This window comes from Panulirus ornatus, chromosome 73, assembly GCF_036320965.1.
Source record: "Panulirus ornatus isolate Po-2019 chromosome 73, ASM3632096v1, whole genome shotgun sequence".
NCBI lineage: Eukaryota > Metazoa > Arthropoda > Malacostraca > Decapoda > Palinuridae > Panulirus > Panulirus ornatus.
The window spans coordinates 3,948,569-3,967,286 of NC_092296.1; the positions used below are offsets into that span (position 1 = coordinate 3,948,569).

An 18,718-nucleotide genomic window follows, 5' to 3' on the forward strand; every position below is an offset into this window, starting at 1 on the left:
AAAGCAGCTAACTTACAGAAACCAGTGGTTCAAATAGGTAGTAACATCTACATATCTCTTCATTAGTACACTTAAAGAGAAATGATTAATACACACACATACAATACTCTCTCAATAAATATGAGGCACAATGATTTCCAAAATTGACCTTACAGCAACCATCTTGTGATTTAGAGTTATCTGGTTTTACAGCAACCATCTTGTGATTTAGAGTTATCTGCTTTTAAAGTATGAAAAACTTTTTCTCTCCGAGACAACATTCCCTGAATGACAGACAGAGATGTGGTGGAAGACCACAAATCAGAAAGGAAAAGAGGGGTAAGAAGGGCAGGGAATAAATAAAATGCTCAAATGACATCATCTCTGAGAAAAGGCTATTTCATTCTTCAAAACCCACAATTCTCCCCTTGGATGATTTGTTTCATAAGCAACCATGATCATATCAGTGTGAATAAGGGGGGCTTAAAGAAAAAGCTTTAAGGGAAAAAACTTCAAATGTTAAAAGGAACACATCTTACTCCATTCTATCTGCTAATATTGCAAACAACCCTTAGATGACTCTTTTTTCAGTCTAAATCATACAAAACATCTGCTCTACTCCATGTCAGTGTTTCAAATTGGTTGGTTGAGGATGGGAGAAATCAACATAATTCAAGAGCACGCACAAGCCCAATAACTTATAATTTCTGCTTATGTGAATATGTCATAATAACATAGCTTATCTTTCTGCCTCATCCATATATAAACCACTAGCAATCTGTCCACAATTATACAATCTCTCCTTGCCATACATAACACCTGACAACACTTGACTCACACAGCTCATTCTTCATAACTCTAGGTTTTCCTGCAGTAAGCATTATGTGCTAGTCTGCCTTTTGGCAAAATGGTAAGAGCAATGGACAGAAGTAGGAGGGAACAGGAATCAGACATACAGATAAATAGATAGAACACAGCTTTGTACTAACCACTTCACTCTCTGAATCTGTGGGTAATGTATGATTATCGAGGGGTCTACATGGAAGCAATGGGTGACCAACCCGAGCCATACGGGAGACAAGGGAAGCCTTAACAGTAGGGCCAGTAACTTCCTTTAGGTTTCCAGCCACGTCTGTTGAATTTGTAGCATAATAAAATATCAATGTACGACTTCTTTTCTAATGAGATTAAAGATGATCACAATTTATGAATACAAAAAAGACAAACAGAAGATGTGCTATATCAGAATTCATATCATGAAAAGTTTTGAAGTTTACGAAAAAAAATATTTTGTACAAACTATCATACTACATAGATGCACATGTAAAACATCTGTATCTAATGATGCAGCTCAAAGTGCAGTTACTAATGATATCATTCTATAAACTAATATATTATTATCTCATTTCCTGTTTTATGGAGTCCATGCTACTACCAATATATGTTACATGCTAATGTCTCCAAGGTTCACTGTTAAGTATAAAATCACTTGGCTACATCAATAATAAAAGATAAATGTCATGTATGCATGTTTACCATACCTTTAGTTGATGAATCCAAAGTTTCAGATCCATCAGAGCTTCCTTCTCTGAGTCCCTGCTGAGTATCTACCTGTGGGGTATTTCTTCCAGACTGGTCACCTCCCTTCTGCTTAACTCGTTCTACAGTAATGTCATAAATCTTGGGTGCACTGCCATCCTGTACATGTAAATTAAGGAGACAGAATTTAACATATTCAGCTGTCTATCAAGCAAGATCCTACATACCTTCTCCCACTACATAAGGGAGAAGCTCGTGAAGGACCTTTACACATCATGATCTTTGCAATTCCTTATCAAATTCATGCATCAGGTTACACTCTCACCCATATCTCCTCGTTCAGTCCATCTATCTACCCTTTGTCTTGTTCAGCATATCTACCTCCCATTTATTTCACACAAATGCATCCTCAAGTTAATTCTATCTCATCATTCTCTTTACATATCCTTGCCTCTCAGTATTCCAATTTTCAGTTTACTAACTTTCCCTTCAAAAATACCATACAAAACCATATTTCTTCTTCCCCATTCTACCCACTCTCCTAACTCCACATGCAGTTTTTGTGACCTCCATCTCAAATTATTTCAATTCATAAGTCATTCTACAGCTGGAGAGCTATATTTCATCTGCAAAGACTTGAATGATTTGCCAAATTCCTGTTAACAAATCACGCCACAATTGACAGCCTATACCTTTTTCCTTTTCAATACCTCCATCTCTCTTTACAGCCCTACCACATGGTTTGTTTTGTCAAAGACATTAATATCTATGGTTCTACACCAGTGTCTCTGTTGAAAGTAGCAAACAGGTATTTGAATTATAGTAACTTCTAAAAATCTAATTATAGTTTATTTTTCAGCTCAACTTTTTCATCACCTTGCTTTTAGAGCCACTCACTTTCAATTTTCCATCACCACTATTTGTAATGCTAATGCTATACTCACTATTATCAATGTCATTTTTTTTTTTTTTCATACAATTCGCCATTTCCCGCATTTGCAAGGTAGCGTTAAGAACAGAGGACTGGGCCTTAGAGGGAAAATCCTCACCTGGCCCCCTTCTCTGTTCCTTCTTTTGGAAAATTAAAAAAAAAAACGAGAGGGGAGGATTTCCAGCCACCCGCTCCCTCCCCTTTTAGTCGCCTTCTACGACACGCAGGGAATACGTGGGAAGTATTCTTTCTCCCCTATCCCCAGTCCTGACACTGTTGTATGCATACAAGGCATGGGCCCTAGATAAAAAAAAAGTACAGGAAAGGGTGGATGTGCTTGAAATCAATTGTTTGAGGACAATATGTAGCTTCAGGAGGGTTGATCAAATTTGAAATGACATGGTAAGAGAAGGGTGTAATGACAGGAGTACAAATGAGTGAGATGCTGCTACCCTGGTTGAGTGGCCAGCGAAAGGTGGGGAAGCCCAGCACTTCTTCAAAAGAAATACTGAGGGTTGGAAGGATCAAAACTTAATTTTTGAAGAGAATATGATACAGAACTTCCCATTATTAAGAGACACCAGAGCAGAGACGATAACTGTCTTTTTAGTTACCTGTGTAAAGATGAGACGCCGTGTGTTTTTCTGTGCTCCCACTAGTCCTGCCATCCAATTTCCTGTGACATCTCTTAACTTAATACGATGTCCTGTCTTCATTTCCTCAATCTATAAAGATATAGTATCATATATAATCAATATATAAGTATTCATCAATTTTTTTTTTTTTTTTTTTTTTTTTTTTTTTTTTTATACTTTGTCGCTGTCTCCCGCGTTTGCGAGGTAGCGCAAGGAAACAGACGAAAGAAATGGCCCAACCCCCCCCCCCATACACATGTACATACACACGTCCAGACACGCAAATATACATACCTACACAGCTTTCCATGGTTTACCCCAGACGCTTCACATGCCTTGCTTCAATCCACTGACAGCACGTCAACCCCTGTATACCACATGACTCCAATTCACTCTATTTCTTGCCCTCCTTTCACCCTCCTGCATGTTCAGGCCCCGATCACACAAAATCTTTTTCACTCCATCTTTCCACCTCCAATTTGGTCTCCCTCTTCTCCTCGTTCCCTCCACCTCCGACACATATATCCTCTTGGTCAATCTCTCCTCACTCATTCTCTCCATGTGCCCAAACCATTTCAAAACACCCTCTTCTGCTCTCTCGACCACGCTCTTTTTATTTCCACACATCTCTCTTACCCTTACGTTACTTACTCGATCAAACCACCTCACACCACACATTGTCCTCAAACATCTCATTTCCAGCACATCCATCCTCCTGCGCACATCTCTATCCATAGCCCACGCCTCGCAACCATACAGCATTGTTGGAACCACTATTCCCTCAAACATACCCATTTTTGCTTTCCGAGATAATGTTCTCGACTTCCACACATTTTTCAAGGCTCCCAAAATTTTCGCCCCCTCCCCCACCCTATGATCCACTTCCGCTTCCATGGTTCCATCCGCTGACAGATCCACTCCCAGATATCTAAAACACTTCACTTCCTCCAGTTTTTCTCCATTCAAACTCACCTCCCAATTGACTTGACCCTCACCCCTACTGTACCTAATAACCTTGCTCTTATTCACATTTACTCTCAACTTTCTTCTTCCACACACTTTACCAAACTCAGTCACCAGCTTCTGCAGTTTCTCACATGAATCAGCCACCAGCGCTGTATCATCAGCGAACAACAATTGACTCACTTCCCAAGCTCTCTCATCCCCAACAGACTTCATATCATCTCTTATAAGTCTTGCAACAAAATACTTAGTGAATTTGAAAAGTATTTTGTAGTCACACACCATCATTCACAGGATATCTGATATATAATGAAGCAACTTGCAATATGATTACAAAAAGCTGCAGAAACTGGAAAGAGTATAGAGGAGTTAAAAGTAAGCTACTGTGAACAATAAATATTTCGAGACATTAGGAGGAACTCAAATTATTATGAACAGTCCATTATCTTGTAAAATATCAAACAAATAAAACCTTAGCCTTTTAAGAAAAAACAAAAAATTAACCAGCTGTAAGCCCCTTATCTTCTGCAATCTATTTATACATGCTTAACATGGCTCCTGCAAGCATTCTTAAGTGCATTTCCTCTTCTTGCCCTAAAAAAATTCAAATGCACAATATTTCAGTTAGGTAGCAGTAAGTAGGAGCATTACATAGAAGAAGTCATTCAGAACATTAGATGGGAGCCCCTGCAAGCACTGTGCTAGACTTGCCCTCTGCCAGTTGCCTGATAAGGGTGAGGCACATGATGATAAGAAGTGGCACTGGAGTTCTTTATTTATGGAGATTATGTTGTCATGGCCACCCATACGAGGGAGGTCCTATCGAGACTGGCATCAGAGATGTAGTAGTGGCAAAGATTCCTTATGTCATTAGCAGTTATAACTAGAAGCTTTCACTACATTGATCCCTATTCTCTTCTTTAACATCTTTATCTGAAATATCCTTTCCTTAAACCAATTCCTCGCTACATCTGTCTATCTCCCCCAGTGTATGCCTTTCCCTTCTCCACCAGCTTATCTGCCAAGCATTCTACATAACTATACCATCCTTAATGTCTTTCATCTAAGTACTTTTCTAATGACTACATCACAAAACCTCATACCTTGACTTTTCGTTCTGTCCATCAACTATGCGACACAATCTATTTATTTCTACTACTCTTACCCTTGACCCATCCTGATCTCAATGATTTGGGTTTCACATCCACTGGGAGATGTATCTATGCAAGCTTCTTACATGCTCTATCCTTTATTGCCAAACTTGATAAGTAATCAGTGCTCTAACATTGGCATAGTATGTCTACATGATGTAAGACAGGGAAGGCTGTCCACACAGGATGACACAGTCCTCTTGTGGTGACAATGGTAATATCCTACTGTTGATATTAGAGTACTTGTTACTTAATGCAGCTCAGCAGTTGTTAGAAGAGATGATGACAATTCATTCTAGTTTTAATCAAATCAAAATCTAGCAATGATGTAGTAGTGGATTTAATGCTTATCATATTTACTCTCGTCTCACTAGGCCTAGATAAAGGCCATTAACTGAAGAATCCTTAACATGCCATGAACGATTTAGATACTTATAAACCTGAAAACAGGACTGAAAACATACCTGATCACCCTTTTTTCCATCTGTAATATTCCATGTGGACAATGAGATTTGAGCCTGGTCTCCTTCTTTTAATGCTGGTCCTTCACCTACTGTAACATCCTGTGTAAATGGTACACTACTTCCTGCAGAAGACCTCACTAGTGCACAACAAACTCCCATCTGCATATTAGAATGAAATGATTTGATCATCATTATGAGAATATAATGACTGTTATTCTGACAAAAATTATTCTATTTGCATTCCTCAAAGGAATTCACAGATTTTAAAATCTTCGTATTACGAGTATATCTTACATTTGCTTTAATTCACAAAACCATAAACCACTTTATATTACATGGTGAAATCATTGTGAATGATGATTCTGTACCTGTGTGACAAAGTCTCCATATTGCGCAGCTTCGAACATAACAGACCAGTTTCTCTGTTGATCATCTGTGAAATTCCCATAGTTCTTTGGTAGGACCTGTTGAAAGATAATTACTCTAGCTAAAATCCATGATACATGTATCAGAAATACAAGGTTTATCACTGTGCTTATACATGAAAAAGCTACAGGGATATATGCCTGAGCAATTGGTATGTACTGGCAGTCAACATTTTACAGTTTAAGAAGTCAAAATTCCAAACAGAGGGGATATCCCCTCTTTAATTGATAAACTATATAATCTACTCGCTGGGGTGTCAAGTATGGACACAGTAACCAATCAGACAATGAACTACCTGAGAGGGATGATTGAATCAGGTACTGAGGCAACATTCAATCAATTCCTTCAAGCAGGGACCACCTCATCCAAACAAACTAAGCCAGTTCTTTACAGTATGTACAAAATCTCAAACAATCAGAGATCACATTAGGAAACTTAAACACACAAACACACACACATACAAAGAACTAACTGAAAAGGTTCAGAAGAGGGCAACAAGGATCAGCAGTCTCCCCCAAAAATTTAACAATGGCATTCTATCAACATATCCCTTTTCTTGAACTATATCATATTGAATTTCAAATCTATGATTGTCCTTGTGAACATTCTGACTTCTGGTAACTAACTGATATTTCAGGTAGCTTATTTGATCTTATTCAAAGCACTAGGTTGCAGAAAATGGCTTAGGGAAAATGCATGATACTTTACTCTCCAGCAAGCATGAGATATATCATGCTTGCTGATCAGGAATATATCTTCCCTTGTCATTCTGGTGAGGAAGTATAAACATTCGCTAATCCCATACAAATGACCCACAGGTGATTGTAGCAGCTCCCTTTCACATGAGCCTGCCCTCATCCAATCAGTAACCACCACCAGGCTGATGTAATCGACCCACTCCCTACCAACTACTCAGACTACTCAGAGCACTACACTTTATCTGCCAAATATAGAATTCTTGTTCAAATGCTTTTTTATTTGTTTTTGACATTATCTCACTGAGGCAGGATAGACAATTAGGTAAAGAAAAAAAAAATAGCATACAGTGAATCTGACCAAGTTTTGACCATATGCAGGCTTTTGGACACGATCATCATAAGCCATATGGCCTGAGAGCCTGCTCCATCATGGCCTTCCTACATCCCACCTCATATTCTCCTCAGATTTGTACAAATCCCAGGAATAAAAAAATCATCATTTGGGGAAAACTGGGAAACAAAAAAAGCTATATCCCTCAATAAAGCATTCTATTAACACAAAGTATGGATAATCACAATATCACCTTACATATTAATAACTAGACAAAGAAAATACCCTTATTGCTGTATGGTTTTAGCTTTCATTTGCTGTATCTCTACTGCATACAATTTTCAGATTAATATTTTTTAAATGCTTACTTTGCAAAGCAGCCATACACTTTCTACATTAATTCAAATGTTGTTTAACATCCACTTTTCTAAATCTCTTATCAATACATCCACACAAAATCTTATACATCTCCAGGCTCACTTTCATTTATCTTTTCTCCTTTGTACTGTCTTCTGCTCCATGAGCTATTCCATTATCTTCTAACCTTGAATCTAATAATACCAAAGCTAATTTATTTTTAATCACTACCTAACAGTTATTAAAATATTCTTTCCATCTCACTCTCTCTACTCATCAGTTAATCCTATCACCGTCTGCAACGATGTCAAATAAAACAATGACTCGTAACACTGTTCAATGAAACATCTAATAACACTATCATGCTTGATATGCCCTTACCGTAAAAGTGAAGTGCTGATGTATCCTGGTTCGGGTAAGGTGGTCTTGCTTAGACCGATACATGATCACCTGAAAATTTTTCTCAGCATAGTTCCCAAGAATGCAGCACATCACACGTCCCTGAGATTGTGCTACCCCATTCACACTGAAAGCAATACATATTCTAGTTCAAGACTGCAAATTGAGTAAACTATGGTGATAAGCAATAACCTGTATTACACATTCAGCATAGGAGCAGTAAACAACAGCACTGATTAACTTATTCTGTTATATCTGCTGAAAATTAATGAATCCACCAACACCCATCCCTACTCAAACCTAAATGCCTTTGAGCATGAACCCTTCTCAATAAACATGCCATACAATGCAACATCTCATCTAAATGAAGACCAACTGCCACTTACCAAAGATAAGACTATCAACCATTCACACATTTGTGTGTCTCCTGAGTAATAACAGCATTAAATGCATCTGGTCTTGGTGAAATTAAATATTTCCTTAAAGGACTGAAATGTGGACATCAATGTGTAACCTGTAATAATTTACTAAAACATCATCAAAGCCAACCAAGTGAAATCTAATCACAATGACAGACTATCCATCTATCTACATCTCTGATGCCCATTCCCTCCAGGAATTCCCATCAAGAGGGTGGACACAGCAAACTAGTCTCCACTTATCCCTGTCCTTAATACCTTCCTCACATACACCATTCCATGCATTCTTCCACTATTTCCCTCCCTCCAGTATTCATCCACTCTAATTCTCATGTCACAGGTGGTCTTCCTCTCACATCACCCCCTTACTCATATTGTCATACACTCTCATTGTATACCCTCCATTTTGCAAAGAAAGATTGCAGGTGCTGAACAAATTGTGAACATAAAAGAGTTATACCATATTATGTTCAGTGACTGAAAATTCAAGGTTAGTTACATGAGTAAAGTTCAAATGAGCAGTAATTTTCATAACCAGGATTTATTCAGAAATGACAAATTTAGTGTCCATAAAAAAACCTTATCTGCTTTCCTGTACATTTTTCAAAGGAGGTATCACCCTTACATTTTACATTTACATTACTTTATCATCTTTTCTTTGGCCTTTGTTACCATCTGCAGACATCTGGGCTTTGGATTGGCAAGGTTCCTAAAGTATTCGAAGTCATATTTTGGGTCCATAAGGTCCTGACCTCCTGAATGAGGCAAGACACCAATGTGGCGCTGCAAGAAGCAACTGCCTGATCATGCATTCTGAGCACCTATTGCACCATGAAATCTCAGGTGTACCCATATTTTCATCTTTCGGGCCTGGATTCAGGCTTTCTCCTCCTTAGAAAGGTTAAAGCCAACCACCTTGTAGCAGAGGTGTAAGAAATACAGCATCCAGAAGCTGGGTACTGACTCTGAAAATAAATGGGGGTGGACAATGTGTTTTGCAGACACTGGGAGCAGAGAATAAATGCAAAAAGTTGTCTAAATCAATATGTGAAGGCGATGAAATAATAAAATATTCTATGATGACTGTGTGCAAATTTGAGAACTTTTTGCATTGACACTTCTTTTGATTTTGCACATTAATTTGTGGAGGGGATTCTACATGATTCATTACCCTTCAAATTGAGGGGGGAAATAATGAATATGAAAAAAATAAAGAGTAAAAATATCTAACAATAAATGTGCTCTGCAGCTAGTGGTTTAAACAAAATTTACACATCTAATTGATGATTTTTATCAAAATCTATGCATATAGTAGATGACTCTTGTATGTTTTTTTATCAAATTTCATACAATACTTTAAGATAGAGAAATTTCTCCTCTACATCTCCAACAACTACTAATTTCTTTTATGACCTAGTTCTCTTTATTCTAAATCAATGATCCCTCTGCCTTCATGTAAGCATTTGGTGGTATAGCATATCTTGAAACAGTGAGGCATATTATATTTTTTTTAACTTACTATAAAAAAGCATGAACTGGTGCTGCAATTAGGACTGCTGTGCTCTGAGTAGCTGGTGCTGTTATCTGCTGTTTGGAAGGTGATGGTGCACTACTCTTAGCTCCAGAGCTCCCAGATGAGTTTGTCTGGTCAGGTCTTGGCTGCTTTGGAGGCACATACTTAAGGCTGGAAGACTTGTTGTCTGGCTTGCCACCAAACAAAGTGGATAACTTAGAGCTGTGAAAATTACATCAAAATTTACTTGGCACTTCAAAAGATAACATCAAACTATAAATCAAAATTCATGTATAATTCCTGGGGCAACAATTAAATACTTAACTATCATAAGCATCTGAATCTATAACATCCTTACAAGATATGTGGATTACATGACTGGAAGATGATACAGCATCCATATAAACTACTTGAATATGAAGTATTTTTAATGTACCAGCATTACTTTCTAAGCAAATAATTACATAAAACAATTTCAAGAAAAAGAGTAACCTATGAGAATTATAGAAAGGGCAAAATAGGAACATCAAATAAAATGTGGATCTGGATGTAGTGCATTGAGTTTGGACAATTTTTCACAAAATTGAAGGCAAAGAGACTAAACTGCGGAGATGAAAGATGTTGTGAAAAAGATAGCACCTAAATTACTCTGAAGTCCAGTGTAAGAAGCAAGAGTTTTCTCAACAGAAATGATCCTCATCCAAGCTTATTTTCTGAACACTCTAATAAAATCATCTGCTATATATTTTGAAATGGTTTGGGCACATGGAGAGAATGAGTGAGGAAAGATTGACCAAGAGGATATATGTGTCGGAGGTGGAGGGAACGAGGAGAAGAGGGAGACCAAATTGGAGGTGGAAAGATGGAGTGAAAAAGATTTTGTGTGATCGGGGCCTGAACATGCAGGAGGGTGAAAGGAGGGCAAGGAATAGAGTGAATTGGAGCGATGTGGTATACCGGGGTTGACGTGCTGTCAGTGGATTGAATCGGGGCATGTGAAGCGTCTGGGGTAAACCATGGAAAGCTGTGTAGGTATGTATATTTGCGTGTGTGGACGTATGTATATACATGTGTATGGGGGTGGGTTGGGCCATTTCTTTCGTCTGTTTCCTTACGCTACCTCGCAAACGCGGGAGACAGCAACAAAAAAAAAAAAATATATATATATCCCTGGGGATAGGGGAGAAAGAATACTTCCCACGTATTCCCTGCGTGTCGTAGAAGGCGACTAAAAGGGAAGGGAGCGGGGGGCTGGAAATCCTCCCCTCTCGTTTTTTTTTAATTTTCCAAAAGAAGGAACAGAGAAGGGGGCCAGGTGAGGATATTCCCTCAAAGGCCCAGTCCTCTGTTCTTAACGCTACCTCGCTATCGCGGGAAATGGCGAATAGTATGAAAAAAAAAAATATATATATATATACATCGTATAAAAACAAAGTAATGAGATACGAGGCATTTTAAACGTCCTGTATCTCCAATATGGAAAAGATCCTTCAGGTAGATGCAGAAAAAGTAATGAGATACGAGGCATTTTAAACGTCCTGTATCTCCAATATGGAAAAGATCCTTCAGGTAGATGCAGAACAAGTAAGATTCATAAACGCCCTTTATAAAGGATCATACATGCCCTTACTGAAGTGTGTGGCAGGGGTAAGCTTTTCATTTTTACTTGGGGGTTGATGGTTAGTTACAGAGTAGTTTGTGGGAGGAATCTTGTGATGTTGCATAGAACTTTGAGCACCAAGCATGCTGAGGGGGGGATTGCAGTGGGAGGATCTTTGTTCTACTTTGCTGGTGCTGAGTGTTTGTGGTTACCAGACAGCTAGTAACTGTCCTGAATTCAGTATTCTATGTGGTTTCAAGTTACCATACTCTGCTTGCTCGAGGTGTACTGGGAGTAAAGAGTTGTTATATCATCAAAGACTTCTCACACTACGAGCACTCGTCCCCTACGTTCAGGTTAAGTTAGATAAAGTCAAGTAAGGTTCACTAGATTAGGACGTACACCATCGCTCAAGGTAAAAATCTGTTGGGCGGACACTGCAAAATTACCAATTTAATGCCCAACAATATTCCTCAACTTCAAAACCCCGCCTACTCTGAAATGAGCCATATGATTAAAGTGTCGTTTAAACTTCTGGACACAAATATAATTTCTTCCGAAAAAAAGTTACCCCGGTGAGCAACGATGCTGAAATGAATTTCATCATCAGACAACACTGATGCAATAGCCGTCAGGGGGACGGGGCAAGTGGGGAAAATATTCTGAAGCTACGAAACATTTACCTCGTTGTGCTGGTAGGGGTGAAGTCCTCGTCATCATCTTCGTCAGGACCAGAGTAGAACATAATGAAGGATTTCCTTGGTTGGGTTATACCCCCCTGTTTATCTTGTCGTCTGGATCCTTGGTCAGGTTGTCGGTCTCCGCCCGTTTGTTTACACCCACCGCAACAGCTGATACAGCTGTCACCTGACTACCGTACTGGACAAAAACTGGTTTTTATGTCATTATTCCTCAGTTTCCACCTTATTCATAAAGTAATATGTTATTATTCCTCCTATTAGTTTTCTTGCGTTGTGGTGGATTGTTATATGTTTGTTTTTATTTCTATTTCGTATTTTTCGGTCATATGCAATTTTCCAGTGTTTCCCCACATGTTTTATCATATTCAGATTTATCTAATGAGTGTTTTATTTTTTCAGTAATTTTTGTCTTGTCTTCATATTTAATATCTTCGGTTTGATATTTTTTACGTGGTTTGCTATTGCCTTCATCACCTTTAGCTTTTTAAGTGCACTTTTTTCTCTACCTACCTCTTATTTCTTACTAATAAAGTGCAATGTTTTCCAAATGCAATAACAAATCCATTTGGTGGAAGAGAGAAGAGTCAGGGCTTCTATAACTTGTATATTTAAATTTACAAGATCCATTTACAAGAAGGTTGGCGGGCGTCATATACAGAAAATGGGAAATTGGTGGGAAATTTAAACTTTTCTTTGTCTATCTCACAACCATTGAGGTTAAATGCATGTGTTAATTAAGTGAAAGTTAAAACTAAAGCTGTACATGCAGTATCAGTTAGTTATCACTCCCATTTTATCACTATTTTCTCTTTAGATGATAGTGTTCGTAATAACATAACGAAATGCTCCTAAACATTAAAAAATCCTGGGAAATATCTGGTAATGTTTCCCAGGTTGACAGACACCTAGTGATACGAGAAGACTAACCACAGAATATTTCAATACTTGATCATAGGCCTTCAGCTTAGCATAGCCCTGTAACCATATTGATGATATGATGTACGATCAAAAGCTTCGTATGTTTAATTTTCCAGTGTACTCACACACACACACACACACACACACACACACACACATGTACGTTATGTACACCACTTATCTTGCACCAGCTGGAAATACCAAGCAACAGATGAACTGACCCACACCCACTCAACAATATACTCCGTCAACACTTTCTGTACATCTTACTTTCCAAGTGTCAGTTCAAAGTCCAAATTGAGATAAAGCAATGTGTCTATATCCCGCTGCTGCCCAAAACTGGCTTGTAGTTTATCATTGAGATGAAGTGAGTACTGGAGGGGTTTCTATTTTTCTTCTTTATTCTTTTTCGAGTTGAAGATTTTGGACAGGGTTTGCTGAAGGGGTTTTAGGAGTCGCGAAGAAAGAAAGGGACTTTTGAAATTGCTGGTGTTGGTATGAGGGTTCCTGGGAATGCTGATAGGAGGAAAGGGTCTCATGGTGTTGGAACTCGAAAGAGGCGTTCGTTGGAGACGTTTTTGGGAGTATGTTTGGACGAAAGTTCACAAAGAGGGAGACAAGGTAGGAGGGTAGTCGTGTAGATTCTTTGGGCTGATATATTCATCTATCGTAGCATCATCCTGAATGTCTGTGTGTGGCTGAATATTGCTGGATGACAAGCCAATAGAAGAAGAGGCGTCTCGTGTCTGAGGCGGTGTTACCAGAGGGACGAATTACGGATGGACATGATGGTCATCGGTGGCTAGTTCGTCTGGTTAATATTCTATTTTCTACTGCCCTTTGGAATTAATGAAGACCTTGCACCTCCAGCACCTCAACACATCATTTATGATCCTAGAAAAACATATATTCTCCCGAAACCAATAAAGCATTTTATCCACACAGTCACTTCAGTCTGGCAACATCCTGCGTGTTATCAAGGATCACTTGTTGTGTGTCTCCTCTCGTGCCTCAGACAGTACCTCGCTAAGTGTAGCGGCAACAACATGTCTGTCCTCAGGAGGTCTGCCATACCCACCATGATGCTCCGCTCACTTCAGCTGGCCCGGGGTATTGCTACCGCCACCAAAGCCACGAAAATCGGCGTCGTGGGGTGCGGCAGAGTCGGTAATATGTTGATCTGTTTTGGTTTGATGAATATGTCTCCTTCCCAAGTGTTCCAACCATTATATTCCACAGTTACACCTGTACAAAATGGGTATCTTTTAATGGTTGGCAGGAACTGCTCTAAAGGTGTGCAATCAATACTGAGATATAATTGATCTTCAAGTTTATTAGACTTAAATAATAAACCTTTGATAAGTGGATAAAACTTAGAAATACATAAGTTATGATTTTTCTGAGCCTTCAAGTGAGTAATTAACCTTTGGTAAGGGGATAAAACTTTGAAATACATAAGTTATGATCTTTGTGAGCTTTACTGGACGCTGGATTGTGGGTGGAATCGTCAATATTCCCTTGTTCAATGTTGCAGTGTACATGAACAGTGTTAATCTAATTCTTCAGTGTAGTCAACTGAACAATATCAATGTTTCACTGTACATGACTAAACTGTTGCTGAAACTCACTCCGAAAATATGGACGAGGAAGCATGTAATTCCATTTAACTGTTGTATATATTTATGCTAATGAAGGTAATATACTCTTGTGTTCAGTTCTGGGACAACCTGGGCCTCCCTCTCTCAGGATGTTACCCTAACACCCTGGCAGGCCCTGAATCAGCCATTTTCCTCTCCAGGTAAGGAAGCCCTCACCAGCCCTGACCTGACCTCCTCCTGCAGGTAACGTAGCCCTGACCTCCTCCCGCAGGTAACGTAGCCCTGACCTCCTCCCGCAGGTAACGTAGCCCTGACCTCCTCCCGCAGGTACCAGTATGTCCCACAACCTGACTCGTGAGGGGTTCAGGGTGGTGGCAGCGTTCGACGTGGACCCGACCCGCTACGCCGCCCTCCCCCAGGGTATCGCCCAGGCCTCAAGCCCCAGGGAGGTCACTCAGATGGTGGACGTGGTCTTCACAGGTCAGTTGAACAGGGGTTCTGACGATCTAAGGTCAATAAGATGGTCTTCATGGTTATTTGCCATAGAGAGAACAGCCATTAGCTAGAGGGAACCAGGCGATGACGACTACATATGCCTTTTTTTCTCCCTTGCCTGAGCATAACATGCGATCCTTTGTATCCCTTAACCAAGCATAGAATCACCAGTCTTGCAAACCCTCGACCAACCACAACACCTTAAGCTCCCTGTGTGTACACTCAGTACCTAACACCATCCTGGGTTAGTATCCTGCCTGATACCCCTTGCCTCATCATACCCAACCCGTTGTAAACAACATGGGTCATGCACACCCCCGCCCCCCACACACACACACCTTTTGAACTGGGACTGAACGTCCCACAGGTCTTGCCCGACCATCTGACGTGCGGGAGGCGGTGGAAGGCCCAGATGGTATCCTGGCCGGCCTGAGTAAGGATAAAGTGTGGATCGACCACTCCACCACCGACTGTGAGAAGACGAAGGTAAAAGACTCGACTTTCTTCTTCTTCTCTACAGAACTTGAGGTCAATTTTGTAGTCACATCTGGAAGACGGTGGAGTCCCTTGTTACAACGCTGAGTGTGACTGTCCTCTCCTGCAGGAGTACAGCGTGGAGGCGCAGACGAAGGGCGCCCACGTCCTGGAAGCTCCTTTAACTGGGGGTTTGGAGCCTCTCAGGAAGGGGAGTATGGTGACCCACGTCGGTGGGGACAAGACGGTCGCTGACGCTATGACGCTCATCTTAGACGTAGGTACCGTGGTGGTGGCTGCCACCCGGGGGTATGGACTGGGCCGGAGTCTTACTAAGGTGGGAGGCGAGACCAAGGGCGTCAGCTGGGGACACGGGACACGAACGGTAGCCTAGGGAGACAGTAAGACATATCGAGATGGGTCGACAGTCTATAGGGCTTGAAGGGCCAAGTGCAACACGGAATTAGGGAGGTGAAACAAAAGTGATAGACGGCGGGTGGGTGGAGTGGGTTGGGTTAGGTGTGGCATCAGAGTCTCACACACTGCTGCATGTGTCTTCCAGGCTTCCTGTTGCAAGGTCTTCTACGTCGGGGAGATCGGCAACGCTATGATAGTCAAGGTGACGACCAACATGTTGGCCATGGTCAACGTCATTGCCATGGGAGAGGTCCTCTTGATAGGTAAGACCACAGAGTCCCCCAGAGGTCCTAGGTAAGACCACAGAGTCCCCCAGAGGTCCTAGATAAGACCACAGAGTCCCCCAGAGGTCCTAGGTAAGACCACAGAGTCCCCCAGAGGTCCTAGGTAAGACCACAGAGTCCCCCAGAGGTCATAGGTAAGACCACAGAGTCCCCCAGAGGTCCTAGGTAAGACCACAGAGTCCCCCAGAGGTCCTAGGTAAGACCACAGAGTCCCCCAGAGGTCTTCGTGAGAGGTAAGTCCCTTCCTCGACGACAGTGTCTTTTCAGAGAACCATTATTACCTGTAGTGTTACATGTGTGTGTGTGTGTGTACTTACCTATTTGCACTGTGGAGGGAGGTGGTTATGGGTCCTCGTTGAACGTACTCAACCTTCACACCACTTCTTAAAATCTCTATATGTTGTCTGCATGTACAGTATCCTCTCATCTGACTTCATTCTTCAGCCGCTCATATATTAAGAGCGTTTCTTTATATATTTTTCTTGCATAACTCATTACCCAACCAATCATAACTTCAGTTCAAGTTAATAGCTTCGTTGTTGTGGCTTCGTGAGATAAGACTCAAGGCAGCTTAGAAGTCTCTCGTAATTAAAGACCAACTTCCCTATAGTTTATTGTGACTACAAGCCGTAATGCACTAAACACAACCCAACACACTGAAACATCGTAGCATGCAATGGGAGTCAACATCTGCTCTTCCCGAGATGTGGACGGTGGCAATGTGGGAAGCAACAGGTGGCGTTCCTCAAGGTTGGCAGTTGGGTCCGATCGCTCCTGTTGCTTCTGATTCGACCCTCGATCTCACTGGATGAGTTGGCCTTCGCTGACTGAATGCTTTTGGTACTTGAGGGGGAAGGGTCTTCAAAGATCCGATGATCAGTGTCATAAACGCCTCACAACGAACTTTGTTCACAAGTTCTTGTATTGATTTCAATATTTTGTTTTGATGTAAACTTTCCCTTCGAGATCTCTGGTTTACCGTTGTTCTTCATGTTCTCTTACCTGGTATTCCAAGGGGATGTTGCCCATCCCTCTGCATGGGATAGTCCAAGGCCCAAGGGACAATATGGGATACCCGAGGCCATAATCAAAGGCCAGGACGACAGGAGAGACGTGTTTATGTTTAGCGTATAAACCTTTGAAGACAAGCCACTGGCCCGGGAGTGACAGTGTGGCCTTGTAATGGCACGGAAAGAAAACTTTAACTCTGGGGCAGTGACCGAACACGAGGGTTGGGAGTGACAGTACTGTCGGCAGAATCTCAGAACTTCTGGAAACCTACAGTTCAGCGATGCGATGAACAGATCTGCAGCGATGAAAAGTCTCACATTACCCACATTAGGTCCACCGTGCATGGAAATATCACACATGATCTCTTCCAGGCGCACTCTATATTTCTCATGAAATGGATGAATGACCTGTTGTTTTCTGTTGTATATCTTGTACATCCTTGGCATACAGGAAGGGGCGATGGGGGTTCTATTACCTCCTTGATCCGACTTTGGCGATACCCTTTAGGATCCCCCGTGGCTGGTATGTCCCACCTCTCTGTACTCCCTGTGAAAAAGGGACGCTCATATTGCGTTCTTCCCGCCAGCCAAACGCGCTGGGATGAACCTGAGGACCTTCTGGGAGGCGGTGCGCTGCAGCTCGGGCAACAGCTTCGCGTGGGAGACAGCTGGACCCATGATCTTCAGCGGGATTTACGACCCGGGTTTCCCCATCACCCTCGTAAACAAGGACCTCCATCTGGGCCAAGACATGGCCAGGAAGTATAAGGTAAGCGAAGGCCACGGCCTCTCACAACCTCGGGGTCTTCTGTTATCGCACTTTCTTTAGCATATTTTTATGACGTGTGTCAATATCTCCTGTAAACATTTTGTGATCACAACCTATCCTGCTGTCGCAACCCATCTACTGCAACGTTACTGTACGTTCACTGCGACATTGCTACGTCTCTGCGACCCCCCGTCTCACATCCCTGACGCAACCCACGTCTCGCAGGTACCAATAGACTTGAACCTGGCGACGCTAGGCATAAGTCGCTGGACCGAGTACCAACTTGGGGAGGAGGTCGGCTGTTACTCCCCGCCTAAGATCTACGAGGCCGCTCTCGGAGAGAGTCTCGCCGACCCCAGCTTCAACAACTGGATCTACGACCTCGAGATAAACAAGGGCTCGATCGTCGTGGTGCACGGGGAAAAGGAGTAGTTTCCTTGTAGCTACGAGGCGTAAGAGTCGTGGAGGGGTAGTATACCAGTAGGCGTGGCGACCTTAGCGGCTATAGCAGCGTACATACACCAAAAGCTAACTGTACATAACCTGACCCATTTTCAATGACAGGGTTTTCACTTCCTCCATAAATTCGTAAATACTTTCCTCTGTCATGTTTTATTCGTCCTTTCATTAACTTCATGTACTTCAAC

General features: G+C 41.4%; 2 protein-coding genes across 8 annotated transcripts in view; one reads left to right on the top strand and one right to left on the bottom strand.

Annotated features, from left to right (window-relative positions):
• Positions 1-12,280, bottom strand: part of LOC139748366 (FK506-binding protein 15-like) — a 35,523-nt gene extending 23,243 nt beyond the window's left edge. For 3 of the 7 annotated variants that reach the window (XM_071661466.1, XM_071661465.1, XM_071661463.1), the window contains exons 1-8: positions 12,089-12,279; positions 9,812-10,027; positions 7,856-8,000; positions 6,031-6,126; positions 5,663-5,821; positions 3,064-3,174; positions 1,521-1,677; positions 969-1,111 (exon numbers count right to left, since the gene is read on the bottom strand). In XM_071661466.1, coding sequence (XP_071517567.1) covers positions 969-1,111; positions 1,521-1,677; positions 3,064-3,174; positions 5,663-5,821; positions 6,031-6,126; positions 7,856-8,000; positions 9,812-10,027; positions 12,089-12,150 — 1,089 coding nt within the window. In that variant the 5' untranslated portion in view covers positions 12,151-12,279. Of the gene's footprint in view, positions 1-968; positions 1,112-1,520; positions 1,678-3,063; positions 3,175-5,662; positions 5,822-6,030; positions 6,127-7,855; positions 8,001-9,811; positions 10,028-12,088 lie in introns of all 7 variants that reach the window. The other 4 variants (XM_071661464.1, XM_071661468.1, XM_071661469.1 and 1 more) reach the window with 4 other exon arrangements.
• A 1,744-nt stretch (positions 12,281-14,024) lies between these two features.
• Positions 14,025-18,671, top strand: LOC139748368 (2-hydroxy-3-oxopropionate reductase-like). The gene is made up of 7 exons (XM_071661473.1): positions 14,025-14,191; positions 14,950-15,102; positions 15,485-15,603; positions 15,722-15,868; positions 16,154-16,271; positions 17,890-18,071; positions 18,297-18,671. Exons 1-7 carry the CDS (start codon positions 14,071-14,073, stop codon positions 18,501-18,503), a joined length of 1,047 nt encoding a protein of 348 aa, XP_071517574.1. The 5' UTR covers positions 14,025-14,070; the 3' UTR covers positions 18,504-18,671.
• The last annotated feature ends 47 nt before the right edge of the window (positions 18,672-18,718 follow it).